This window comes from Pelobates fuscus, chromosome 10 (genome assembly GCF_036172605.1).
Source record: "Pelobates fuscus isolate aPelFus1 chromosome 10, aPelFus1.pri, whole genome shotgun sequence".
NCBI classification, from domain to species: domain Eukaryota; kingdom Metazoa; phylum Chordata; class Amphibia; order Anura; family Pelobatidae; genus Pelobates; species Pelobates fuscus.
In genome coordinates, this window is record NC_086326.1 from 56,297,732 (window position 1) to 56,312,896 (window position 15,165).

Genomic DNA, 15,165 nt, shown 5'->3' on the forward strand with positions numbered 1-15,165 from the left:
TGTGATTCTTTTTAATTCAATTTTTTTTTTATATATATAAAAATAAACCTGCAAAAAAAAAAAAAAGCTATTGCGTGCATCTCAACTAAAATAGTCTACATACGGTAAAGAAAGACACACAAACAAATAATTCCACTATCAAAATGAGTACAGTTTATGGTACCCACTCAATCTTTACAACACCTTCAAATAAGCTGCTAAGAACCATGCGCAGTCATCAGAGGATATGGGGGAGGTGTGGTGGTTATGGTTAGAAGCTATTGGGTGGCAGATCTACTATATATTAAACAGCTGCGCATGCAATGCATATAATATGCCATTTTTACTTAATTATCTTTTTATCCTATTCCCTTTCAATGGGCTTAAGAATTATGACATGTTAGGGAGATTCAGGGCCAGACGAGGGTCTCAATTTAAAAACACTTATGTTAAGAGGCCATAATGTTGGTCACGGCCTTGTTAGTGTGCACTTTCAAAAGGGTACAAGTGTCTATTTGGGAACCGTGTGGGCTATTTCCAGCAGGAAGTGATTAGGGAATAGGCAGCCTATGACCAATATTCTAGATCACAAAGCTTTAGGACAATGGCTGTTTCCTTCTTTCAGGAAATCTCCACTTAAAAATAAAAAAAAAGTAGTTTCCATTATTTTATTGTGTTCTAAGAATTTTCTTTTCACTGACCAAGGTTTGAGTTTTAATGTTGTATTTTATTGCCTGAAAAAGTCAAGCAAAATGCAGCAATGATTGCAAATTGGTAAGGTTTTTTTTTTCCTGTCTCCCTGAAGCTAACATTACCTACACTTTCTAAAACGATTCTTCTAGCAATAAAATATATAATAGGAAAATCCAATAACTTTTACATACATATTGCAACATGCCCACTTTGCTAAAAGTCGTTTGATTACACCATGGAATATATCTTTATATTAAATGCATCAAACAGTATATTGAGCAATCACCACAGTGTTGTTTTTTAATAGGAGTAATTAAACAAACTCAGATAATTTACCTTCCTATCCATAAATATTGATCTGTATCTCATTAAACAGGCTATGTGTGCACCTGATGAATAATGACCATTAAGAATAATGTGGGTGCTTTACATTAAGCTACCAGGCGGTGACAACGTCACAAGTTTAATAAGTGACACCTACAAAAGATGCACACGTCAAAACTGCCATTAATATAATACAGATTAAAAAAATATATATTTTGGTATTATAATCAAAAATTTACAAATCATATTTTTTTTTTATCACTGTTAAAAATAGTGATGTCAATTCAAAAACGTAATGTCCTTTGCCAAACATGTACCCTCTTCTAAAACTCCCAGTACTCTTAGGCAGCAGCAATGGCTATAGTACTTAAAAGCCCCAAACCATAAACCGATAATTGCATAAATGAAGTAGTGGGAATTGGAGCCCAGGGACCATATCTGAGTTTAATTGGCTGTTACGCTACACAGCCATGTGACATTGCAGTTATCCATCCTCATGTGTGCAATATTAACGGTTAATCAGTTTGTAGAGATTCAAAAAAATACTTTCTTTGGTCTCATTGGAGATTTTGCTTTTAATAAATTTAACGTTTATTTTGCTTGCAAGTATATCTCTAAAAATGCCACGTTAGAAAAAAAAAATAACAAAAAAAAAAAAACAAGAAAATAAGTTTAGGTGGGGAGTTTTGAATAAAGAAAAATTATTTAGACTTGTCAACAGTATTATATGAAGGCATCCAGATTCATGAGTCATTGCAGTACACATTAAATGCTATTAAGTCTAGACAAGATTGTTCTGAAAATGCTTAGACAAAATAAAGTCATGGCTTGTGGGATTTAAAATACCATTGTTTTCTAATAGAGTCTGCCTTATGCATATGGTACATATCTTGAAATTGTTATACAAGCTTTAACTGCAATGGCTTTTACAGACATTTATATGGGCAAACAGGAAATGTTCAACCTAGCAGTCATTGGTATTATTGTTAGCGCATGAAACATAACAAATGATAAAAGTGGTTTTATAATTCCTTTTTTGGAGAGGAAAAAGCAGCCCAAGTAGGGAAATGTGATTTTCCTGGCTATTAAATCACACACGTTTTGTTTTAATGAATTAGACTTCTATTCACATCTTGCCATTCTTGGCAAAACATCTGAGGCTCATGGCGTACTGATAAATATGTATAAAGTAAAGAACATACAATCAATAGGCTAAGTAATCATGGAATTGGCAATCATCTTGTACACTACAAATTCATTTTAACATAACATCCAAAGGAAATAAATGTGTTGTGTTTTTGTGTGTGTAAAAAAAAAAAAAAAAAAAAAAAAAGATAGCTAGCTCACGGGCTCTTTTTTTTTTTTTAACCTATTTGCAACATACACACACAAAAATGTGATATTTAAAAAGGGAGCAATTTTACCAAGCTTTCTATATAACAATGTATATCAATCAATCAGAAATTTGGAAACAAATATTAAAATGAATACATTAAAGGGGTCCTATAGTTCCAGGAAAACAAAGCCGTTTTTCTGGCACTATAGGGTTAATAGGTCCCTCCCTTTCTCGAGTTCCCTCTTCCCGCTATGTTGAAGGGGTTAAACCCTCTTCAGCCATTTACCTGAATGCAGCACCGATGTCCGTCGGCGCTGGGTCAGGCTCCGCCCACACTCCTCCTCGCGCTGTTTTTTTAGGGAAATAGAATTTGCTTGTCAAAATGTCACGTAACCCTTTCTTTCCTCACCCCTGATCCTCCCCATTTTTTATTTTTTTTTACAGAAAAGCCTATTTGGTTACAATTATGTATTTCCATCTACAAATCACCATAGCACTTTGACCTTCCTCTCCATCAAGCACAATTTAAAAAATATATATATCACTACCCATCTACCGTTGGTCCACCTTGTTTGATATTGTGATCCTCCAGCTGTTTCTGATCATAACGCTTTCATTTTCTCACAAGCTACACTGTGCTTGTATTATATCCCCTGATCTCTGGCCATTACTTCAAATACCCTCTACAATCCCTTTGTGTCAACCTATTACATTTAGATTGTAAGCTCACGGGCTATCTTGATAAGCACATTGTATAAAAGTACTGTATTAGCTTGATTGTAAGCTCATGGGCATGGTTCTCTGTTTGTGTCAATATGTGTTCATTATTTGTCTCTACCCCCTATATTGTACAGCACTGCTGAATATGTTGGGGATACATAAAAATCAAACAAAATTAAAGAAATGGCCTCAGGTATCTAAGGGCACTTAAAGGGACAGTAAACTAATATGGAATAGATGTTTTACTGACTTTAATATGATATCTGGGTACGGTTTATGGGTTTACTAATCTTAGCATGAGATATGATTAATTTAGTGCAACATTTAAATGTTAATGTTCTCATATGATTTCCCATTGACCTCTGTTTTGTACTATTGTGCAGGCCCATGTGAGAATACAATAAAGGCATTTTAATTTGAAAAATGTATTTTTAAATTCAACAGAACAATAACATGCAAAAAGCAGTGCTGGGCCATTTATTGCAATCTCTGCAGGAATTATGCATAAAAGAATTTAATAACTAACCACATTGTATGCTTTTAATCCCACATATTGTCTGCCAAACAATATTTAAGTGGGGAATGTATCACTTATTCTGCTGTCAAGTCTTCATTTTTTTTTTTTTTTTTACCTCAGAAATCACCACCATCCCCTGTTTGTTAAATTAACTCCAATATTATTTTGTATATACTGGAAGAAAAAATTGGCACAGTTTTTCACAGCTGGAACAATGTTCCCTAAATCAGGTGCATAAAACAATGCAATACATCACTGTATTAAAGCAGGACTGACACTTTGCATCATTTCACAAAGACAGAAACTTTATGAAAAACGCATGCTGACTGATCAAGGACACAACACAACACAAAGGGGGGGGGGGGGAGAAGAAGGTAAGAACCATCCTTTCCACTTCTGATGAAATCTCTGCCACTTTCTTATTTGGAAAGGGTACAGGGGTCTCATGCACCCTCTGTACAGAGTCTGTGGGTGCAGATTGCTGCCAATACCCTAGTCAGAGAAACAAGGGTAAATAGTTAACGGATTTCAGCTCACAGAGTGTAAGGGGCAGAAAACACAATAAAAGAACACTAGAACGTTAAAAATACAAACCTTTGGATTTCCTCAACTTTTTCCAGTGGCTCTCCCAGTGCTAGTTACCTCTCTGCCTCTCACAACATCACAGAGGAGGCTAGACAAGGAGTAAAGAAGCCTTGGGGACCTGATGTGCATGCGCGGCAACCACGCTGCGCACATCCAAGCTTCCCCATAGAAAAGTACTGAATCAATGATTTCTTTGGGATTCCCACATCATGTGACATAGTTTTACTGACTAGGAAATGTCTCTAGTGGCTGTGTAAGAAGTTTAACTTCTTACACAGCACTTTCCTCTAGCGGCAATATAAGACGTTTTACAGTCTTGAATGTTTTACAGTGTTGAATGTTTTACAATACAGTGTTAAAAAGACAGAGCTAGTGAACCCAGAACACTTCATTTAGATAAAGAGGCCTGGGTGACTTTAGTTGTCTTTTAACTGAATGATTTGAACATCCTTGATTTATGAACTATTGTTTTTATGACTTGGGTGGTGGGGAGGGGGGTAGGATTATTACTCTAATGGGAGATTTTTTTTGTGTTAAAGGCTCTATTTGGCACTACGAACTACCCCCCTCCATTCTGATTGCAATAAAACCTGGAAATAAAACATACTTACCTGGAATCCTGGTGCTGCCTTACAATTTTGAGAAACTGCTTATAACCTGCCGAGGTCAGCCAAGTTAAACCTAGACTAACTTAAAAAGTAACGGCCATCTTTCGACTTTTCATAAACATAGGATGCTCTTGAAACAAATGCCTATACATTGCTTTGGAACTTTTATTGAAATTCCAGTGCGATCAACAGACATACAACCATAATGCAGGCCTCTGGAAATGACAAAACTAGAATATTAATTTCTGGTATTCTTGCCTGTGATTGATGAGAGTTGTGAAAATACATCTTTCCCAACGACGTACAATAGATGCTATTGCACAAGAGCACAGTGGTGATGTGGATCCTGGTATGGGGGAAGGAATAAATACACATATATATATATATATTGATGCCAAGGAGAATTGGTAGTAAGTAAATCACACCAGTGGACACATAACCTTTGTGGTTCTTTGTCTCACCAACCTTCTCACATGACAGGGCCACAAAAAGCAGTGTGCAAGTCAATATATTCTTAAATTGTATCTTTAAGAATAACCAATTTGGGTATAAACATATAGAGTGCCACGGAGTTGAGCTGGTGCACAAGCAACTTATACCCTTAACGGAAGCGAATTAGAGATAACCACACACAAGAAGGACTTTTGGCAACAAACTATGCAACACTGTGCAATGTCAATCAGCAGGGGCGAAGGCCAGTAAGGTATTGTCATGCATGAAAAAGGGTATTCATTCTCGGGATGAGAATATCATTTTGCAGCTTTATAAATTGCTGGTAAGACCTCATCTTGAATATGCTGTGCAATTTTGGGCACCTGTTCTAAAGAAGGATATAATGGCACTATAAAGAGTGCAGAGGCGGGCTACAAATTTAATAAAATGAATGGAACATTTTAGCTATGAAGAAAGGTTAACAAATTGAAACCTCTTTAGTTTAGAAAAAGGTTGCCTCAGTGGGCATATGATAACATTATACAAATATATCCGTGGCCAATACAAACCATTGTGTGGAAATCTATTCACAAACAGGACTGGACATAATACACAAGGTCATGTGTTTAGACTGGAAGAAAGAAGATTTCGTCTAAGGCAAAGGAAAGGTGTTTTTTTTTTTACCGTAAGAACATGAAGAATATGGAATTCTCTGCCTGAATAAGTGGTTTTATCAGAGTCCGTACAGATGTTTAAACAGCAACTAGATGCACACTTGCAAAAACAGAATATTCAAGGATATAATTTTTCAATGTAGGGTAAATGCTTGATCCAACGATTAATCTGACTGCCATTGTGGGGTCAAGTGTGATTTCCCCCCCTAGTTTGTTGCAAAATTGGAAGTGCTTTAAACTTGAAAAAATACCACCACCTATGCTTTATTTGTAGCATGTAAAGATGTGTTTACATTTTTTACAAAATTACATTTATGTTGTATGTTTAACAAACAGTATTGATACAGCTGGTTTTCTGTTTTATACTGGGACTTTTACAAGCAATATCCAACATCTGCCTATCTGTGTTGCCCGCCAAGTCATTCTTCCTTGACGTAATCTAGTTTTGCCTTGCTATCACTACAATAATTAAAATCAATATGTTCTTGCAATGTAGGATTCTGCTTGTAACAAAATAAGAAGAAAAAATGAAATCACTAAATTAAAAATGTGTTAAAAACACAATATAGTATATATATATATATATATATATATACCTACCTACAAGAAATATGAATGCGTTTTTAATTTTATTGATCAAAAGTTAAAGGACCACTATAGTCACCCAGACCACTTCAGCTGAATGAAGTGGTCTGGGTGCCAGGTTTTAACCCTGCAGCTGTAAACATAGCAGTTTCAGAGAAAGGGTTAATACAGCCTCTAGTGGCTGTCTAGTGGCTGTCTTCCTGAAATGCCTTCCTATGGGCGTTTTTAATGCACGAGCGGCTCTGGCCGCAAATGCGTATTTGGCTCCACTCTTGAGCATACGTCGGAGGGGGAGGAAAGGTCACCAGTGCCGAGGGAGCCCAGCACTGAGTAAAGGTAAGTGGCTGATGGGGTTTTAACCCCTTCAGCCCAGCGGGAGGGGGGCCCTGAGGGAGGGGACCTAAGGATTATATAGTGTCAGGAAAACAAGTTTGTTTTCCTGACACTATAGTGATCCATTAAAGAAACAAAAGTATCTCATTGCAAGATTACTACGAGTTACTCTCAGATACCACTACCAGTGGACTGTGACATGAGACAACACTTTCGGTTTTCAACTCAGGCTGAACCTGCTGTAAAGCAGGAAGCAGTGAAAGATGGCATGGAAGGGGGTTGTCAGTTTTAGACCCATCTACTGGCAAAAGTCTTTATTTTTGCTTCCATCAAACATGCACAAGTTAAACTGAAAGTAGTGTTGCGTTAAGCAAGGCTACAACTTCCCGTTTTTTTGTTAGATTCCAGATGTTTTGCTAGTTGCCAAGGACTACATTTCCCAGCACACTTTACTGCAAGATCGGCTGTGTGTTGCCTATATTGGCTCTAGTTTATAGCATTAATTTTTTATTAGACTTTATTAGGTTTGCTCTGCCTGACAGAATGAAAGATGCAGGAGGCATTTATCACAAATTTACCAGCTAAGATGCATCCCAGTTCTTAAAATACATCACAGCCATATATAACGCATGTTTAAATATACATACGCACATACATATTACCATGATATATAAAAACATTATTATATGTATGCTTAAACATAAGTATATTATTTAAGTATATAAGATATATGTATATTAATTTTTATTAATTTATTTTTCTCTTAATTATGTTCGACTTCTTTTTGGCTCCCCAAAAACAACAAAAATGACAAATAAATAAACACAAAAAGTATTGCATCAATTTAACTGACTCAAATTTAAAAAAAAAAAAAATATATATATATATATATATATATATATATATATATATATATATAATTAGTACCTTTTCAGTTTATTTCAATCACCTTTGACAGGAAGGTGTGTAGGTTACTTGCATTTTAAGATTGCAAGAGGCACAGTTAAGGTTAAATCAAAATTGCAAAGTCTCCGATTCAGTCCGCTGACTGTTTAATGATTGAGCCTCAATGCCATTGGTATTTGGAAGAGCAGTGTCTCCAGCTGACAGCACAATACTTTATCTTTCGCGTTCACATCAAAACAAAGCAGAGCAGAAGCAAACTGTGGATGGCCTTTGGTGCATTGTCTGAGTAATACTGCTTACTAAGCAAATCCTAAGCCATTTACTCAAACCACATGTAATGCAATGTTCTCATAAAGACATTAACAAGCATCTCAGAATCACAGTGTGAAATAGATCCACAGAAATAAATGTTTTTAAAGAATGGAAAAATGGGGCAACATGTCAGTAGTACTTTTTATTTTGCTAAAATGTCCTTCTTCGCTCAATTATGCAACTTAGCACAGATGTGATTATTCACCTTTATTTTTATTTAGGAGATCAGAAAGCATACTTATTTTATAAATTATACACACATCATTCCACTTAACCATCTGTCAAGCAGCATGCTTTGGGCATTTAAGATTTGTCCTTAAGATTCTGATATTGTTGATGCTAATTTATTCTTACAAGGGGATTAGCTAAATACAGACGTATAAGGGTGTGCTTTTTATTTTGATTAATCCTCAGAGGCCTTAGATGGATGCCTCATGCTAGACTACCCATCAGTCTTGATAAAGTGACATGATGAACGGTCGCTAAATACAAAGAGTTGAACATCACAGAAGTTAGCATTGAGAACAGTTAGGAGTACAAAATGTTTCATATCCATGTACACAGGCTTCAATAAACATGATATTAAATGTGCACTCTTCTCCGTAGAGTTTTGCAGAGCTATTAATTTTATGTGCACGTTGTGCTATCCCAAAGTAAACATAGTATATTTCTTGAGTTAAGGTGTTACCCAAAACAAGATAAACTACAAATAGGAATAACTGAAATGTAGGAGAGAGAGGCCTGCACCCCAAAAATGTTTCAACATTGAAAGCCTAGTCATATTTTTGTTAAGATACAAAAGTATACAATGTGATTTTATATATATGTGTGTAAAACACATATATATATATATTAAACATATACATGCTAACACACTAAAACACAGAAAATATGCCTGTGACAAATATATTAAATACAATAACCTCTTAAACCATATAAAAAGTAACTAAATACAATTTAAATATAAAATATTGATACCCAGTAGTTAAACGGATTTATTTACATTTATATACAGAACATTTCAGTCATACGGATTTCTCAACTTACTGGATGACCTGTCTTGCAAAGAAAAACCCCAAATTAAAATTTTAAAATAAATCAATAGATCAATCAGACTTTCTGATCTATCAATGAATGCGCAGGTCCTCGAAGAACAAAACTGCTTTTTAAAAACTCCCCTTTCAAATCAAATAAATTTTTATTCCTTAATGAAATAGTCAACATGTAGGAGCATATTGTCATGTCTTAAAAATAATATAAACAATATAAACGTAGTCCGGCTGTAATGACATATTTATAGGGCAATAAAGCGTACATTGAGACTTTTTACATCACTTGAAGGGACATTGTGACTGGCAGTGTTACACAGAATAATATGAATTGCGTTAATGCTATTACCAAAGGGATAGAAAAGTCATATCATCTATGTTAAAATGTTTAGACATTTTTGTCGCTATAGCGCTAGAAAGAAAAAAAAATCTGCCTCTTATTGCCAGATTATTTGCCAAGTTTGCATGTTCCATGATCACAGATGCTACCTGATTTTCATAAAAACATGCACATACAGACATTTCTGGTAAGCAAGACATTAATCAGACTGACATATATTATGCTTCTATTTCAGTGCCTAGTCAAGCTAAAATATCCTATATTGTATATTATACATGCACAATTTGTGTATTTTTCCTTATTAGATACTGAAACAGAAGTATGATGTATGCCAGTCTGGCATATTAGACATATCACAACACAGCAGCATTCACTCAGCTAAAGAGTATAAAATGTCAGATTTTTTTTTTATTTTTCTTTGTGTGTCTCGCTGTATAGTTTAAACTATGACTAAAACTGGCATTGCGTTGTACATCTGATGTATACAATTTAAATAATTTATTCCAAATTTACCACATTTATTTTGAAGAAAGTAATTACATTTACTTTACACAACTTGCCCTCAAATAGAAATCTAATTACAAAAATAAATCAATTAAAAAAGAAAAGCGTGCAAGTATGGAAAATTAAATTTTTATCAACAAAATCTTGTCAACGCTACTGCTGAATATGTTGGCACTATATGAATGTGAATAATAACAACGAAGTAGATCCATAATTACCCAGTTCTGACTTTTCTTTGAAGACATCCTTGAAGTTCAATCCACAGTTGAGTATGGTCTGTCTGTGTTTTAGCAAAGACTCCTTTTGACCATTCCTTCCCAATTCTTTACATTTTAAAGGTAAGGCTCGGAGCCCACACTTCCATTTTGAAAAATCGGAATGTGCCCACTTAACCAAGTCTTCAAGTTTAACAATAACTTTTTCTGACACAGCGATAACCTCATCCTGTGAAGAAGAAAGAAAAAATTAAGTTAGATTTTAGTTCCTAAATTTCTTCTACTACATATGTTAAAGGAACACTATAGGGTCAGGAACACAAACATGTATTCCTGACCCTATAGTGTTAAAACCAGCATCTAGCACCTTTGCCCCCCCTAAACATAATACAATCTTACGTTTGTTCAAGTCTGCAGCAGCTGGCTCTGCCCCTGATCTGCCTGCTTGGCTGACATCATCAGAAGTGTTGTTCACAGCCAATCACAATGCTTTCCCATAGGATTGGCTGAGATTGTTAAAGAGGGAGATCAGGGGCAGAGCCAAACACAGGCCTGACCTATCAGCATCTCCTAATAGAGATGTATTGCATTAATGCATCTCTATGAGGAACGTTCAGTGTATCCATGCACACTGTGCAGCACTGCCTCAGGAAGTACCTCTAGTAGCCATCAGAGGAGTGGCCAGTTGGAGTTATCCCTAGGCTGTAATGTAAACACTGCTTTTTTTCCTGAAAAGACAGTGTTTACTGCAAAAAGCCTGAAGGGAATGATTCCACTCACCAGAACACATACAATAAGCTGTAGTTGTTCACCATTTGAATGATTTGAACTCTAAATCAACAAATTTACACAAAAAGTGTGTTAGTATACAAAATAATGCCCTGTGGAGGTTTTTTTTTATTTTTTTTATAAAGTTGTTAAATGGAAACAAGTTTTGGTTGAATACAGCATACTGTAACATAACGTAACATTCTGATTCATTAATAAGTCAGCTTATATAAAATTCTAAGACAGAATTAGTTGTGTATTAGTACAGGTTTTCCACAAAATGCCATATGTAGAATCTTTACAATCTTTAAAAAATACATGTTTATCTGTAGTCTTTTAATATTGGTTAAAAACAAATATATATAAGGTAATTGATATAAACAAAATCGCAGCCATCAAAGTATGGTGATTCAGGTTAAAAAAAAAAGTGTGTACAAGGTAACCTTGACTGTTACCGTGTAACACTCCAAACAACTAAAACTCTTTATCTTGCTAAAGTTATCTGTGTGAAGAATGTTCTCTTTTTTTTGGTTTTACAAGAAGTGATGATTTTAATAGAAATTTGCAATTCTAGAAACTATTCCAGGCTCTCAGACAATCCATCCAGTTAGTTCAGTGGAGCTAAACTGAAGCAGCAATTGCCCAGAACACCTGCCTTGCAAAGACTTCTCATTGAGATGCATTGGGAAGTCTGTGATTGGACAGACACAGAAAGTATAGGCTGGGTTAGAAGGGGAGGGCTTGCAAAGGTCAGATAAAAGATCAGACAAAAGATTAGGCATACCTCACAACATAAAAATGCATAATTAAATGTGTGCATGTTTTCATCTGGGAATATCTACTGAATAGTTGGTTTTTAATTTGAGCAATGGACTGTCCATTTAAGTGATATTTAGATGATCTAGACAGACATGCACATTCCACCATCCACATCTTGGGATCCATGGAAGCATTGCACCTAAAAAGGTACATATGTAAGAGTTTTGTATGAAACTACAAAGGAGGCACCGCTCTAGTTTCTAAAAAATAACTCTGGAAGGGTACTAAAAAAAGAAAATCCACTATTTGGGCATGTACAATGTTTTGAAAGAATATTATCCAAAAATGTAAATGTCTGTTTGCAGATGAAAAATAATATGGAATTTAAAGAACAGAGAAAATATTGCAATTCCAGTTATTAACCACAATACTAGTTCTATACCCATTGCAGAAACCATTTTTAATTCCTTAACCGACCTCACGTTGTAAAATATAGCTAGTCACAACAATGGTTATTTTATATTTCAGATTACCATTTCTACTTTATGTGAAATTAGTTACATCACATGTTACTTTAAATATATCCATTAATATTGTGATAACCTAATTACCCCCCTATCAAGAACAATGTTCAAGTAACAATTATGTATACAGCAGGTTTCGAAACACTATGCTCTCTGTTTGAATTACAACAGGAGGCAGGAGGTAAAATCTATAAAGAAATGGTTTGAAATAGAAGTTCAATGATTTTTAAATTTAATTTAGTTTTCATGACATTCACAGCTGAACAATCTGATTTAGAGTCTAACTTTAAAAATGGAACTTGGTGTTTTCACAGTGGAACAGAATGAATATAGCTCTATATATAGCTGGGTACCGATTACATTGTGGTGAGACCAAACATAATAAAACTCCCCACAGTGCAAATACAAAAATTACTGTTATGCATCACCTGCATATCTCAAGTTAGACTTTGAGAAGTCCTTGTTGGACACAGAAACTTGAGAAATCATGTTTCCACAAAAATTCCAGAGTTCCCATCTTGATATGTAAATGAACACAAATATGCTCTAAAAGAGATTTCAACTTCCAGACCAGAATCAGCACTATAAGACCCACTAGGTCAAAATGGATGTCCATGTCCATGGCTAGCTTCTGGTCACTAAACCTTTTGGATCAGGTTTTGTTATTTTTTTCCAAGAAGAAAAAATAAACTGTGCTCAAAACAGCATTATTGCTATGGATATATGCAGAATAGTTGTGGAAAATAATGTTTTTTTCATATATATATATATATATATATATATATATATATATATATATATATATATATATATATACACACACATATATACACACACACACACACACACACACACACACACACACGCACGCACACTCTCCAAGGAAACCCTGTTTAAAGTGGATTACTGAGGCAAAAAGGTGGTTCATTGATTAAATAATTTGCCTACCACCATCCAGAATCCTTTGCAGTAGGAACAGCACTGCAAATGTGAGATTGTTGTGGAAAAAGCAAGTCTTATGGCTTGTTTGGTGTGCACAGATCTGTGTTTAACAATGTATTATACATACACACATATATATCTATACATACACTCAAATATAAGTGTTACCACATATGCATATAACAATATCCATTAAGCTTTATACTGATATTTCGTATGCATAATTGAAGTGTTATGGAGACAAACAACAGCTGAAGTCAGGAACTTAATTCTCATTAATATTGGGCAGGTCAGAACACGCATGTTGGTAAAAATTCCCAGAGTTATCAATATTTTATAGCCGATACTGTCGACAAGTTGCCATTTGTTCTTGTTGCTTAGATTTTGATGACCACTCTGTTTGGCCTGCAGTTCAAGGCATGTACATTATTTGCTACTCTCCAAATAGAGAAGATACACAAAGTCCAACGCAGTAACCAAATTCAAGTAAATCTCAAACTAATTTATTTTGCTCCTGCGACAGCTTCCAGTTGGCAAATCCTGCTTAACCATTGTGCCCCTCTCTAACATTTGGACATCTGGAATCAAAGAATAAGCTGTACTTCAATTTACATCTTAAGTGTATTTGTTAGGATCTAGAAAACATGTATCATTTTCTGAAGTTGTTTTTCTGCAATTACCTCACTGCTTTATTTCATTTTTAGTACAAAAGCTTAAATCAATATTTGTGTCCAAGACAAGGAAAAACACATTATAAACATGAGACTGTTCTTACATGAGTCAGAGTTTCAAGAATTTATATTAACTTACTTCATTTCTGTAAAGATCAGCAAACCATTAGTCATCTCAACATGACAAGTTACATTTGCTTCTAAATGGGCCTGAAAGTCTCAATTTATCGTACTTCCATTCTCAGTTGGTTATGTGAAATAACTGAACTGTTACAACATGAATAGTACGCTTTTGGTTACATTTTAAAAGTACATATTTTCCTCTAGTTTCTCCTTTTTCAGAGATTATTAGACTATGTATTTTCTAGAAATTAGAAATTCACTGCATTAAGTAATTTTATTTAAACAAATGTCCCCTCTAACAGATGGTTGTGTCAATTTAGATGAAATATGAAAATATAAAAATATAAATGTGTAAATAAATAAATGGATAAAAAATAGTGGTGGTGGTATAATAGTGATCTATATTTCTAGATCACTATTATACCACCACCACTATTTTTTATCCATTTATTTATTTACACAATTATAATTTTTATATTTTCATATTTCTAGTATTAGCCATTTTTGCAAGTCAGCTCCTGGATCACGTACACTGCACTTAGGGTGTTACCCTTCATTTTATCTTTTGATAGGTTTTTAGGTGAAACCCTATTAATATCCAGTTTTGAGCGACCACCCAAGAGTCCAACTCCCCCATTCCTGCGTGTTGCATTAGGCATACCAGATCTCTTTGTTCTCAAAGAAGAGCCAATACCTCTCCCCAATATTTCCAAGTGCAAGTATTTAGTTAGAGACTGGTGTTGAAGATGGTTTTAGTAAGAACATGTAGACCGGTGAAAGTTAAAGAGACACTATAGTCACCAGAACCAATACATCTAGAGTAAAGGCAGTGTTTGTATTGGTGCCCAGTAACACCTCTAGTGGCAGGCACTCAGGCAGCCACAAGAGGTACTTCCTAGTCCTGCTGTTCAGTGAATCTGTGCTTTGCATGGAGGTGTTGAACGTTCCCCATGGAGATGTATTAATTCAATGCATGGGAAAGCATTGGATTGGCTGAGATCATGAGCTCAGAAATGGAGGTGTGGCCAGCCGTGGCAAGACCGGCGCGGCATGGGAGAAAAGGCGAGTAAAATCACCGTCTCAAAGTGACCGAGCGGGGCCACTCACCTAAACAGACACACCAGCATTATAGCGTCTGGAATACAGGTTTATATTGCTGACACTATAGTGTTCCTTTAAATATTTATTTCCTGATTACAGATGCTGGTGATGTTATAATTAATAAGAAGGAAAGCTGCTAAAAACTCACATTTGGAACATGTTACG

At 35.1% G+C, this 15,165-nt stretch overlaps 1 protein-coding gene across 1 annotated transcript in view; it reads right to left on the bottom strand.

Annotated features, from left to right (window-relative positions):
- The window catches only part of ARID5B (AT-rich interaction domain 5B), a 227,130-nt gene that overhangs the window by 173,476 nt on the left and 38,489 nt on the right, over positions 1 to 15,165 (bottom strand). The window contains exon 3 of the mRNA XM_063433600.1: positions 10,116 to 10,341. Within this exon, the coding sequence (XP_063289670.1) occupies positions 10,116 to 10,341 (226 nt within the window). The remainder of the gene's footprint in view (positions 1 to 10,115; positions 10,342 to 15,165) is intronic.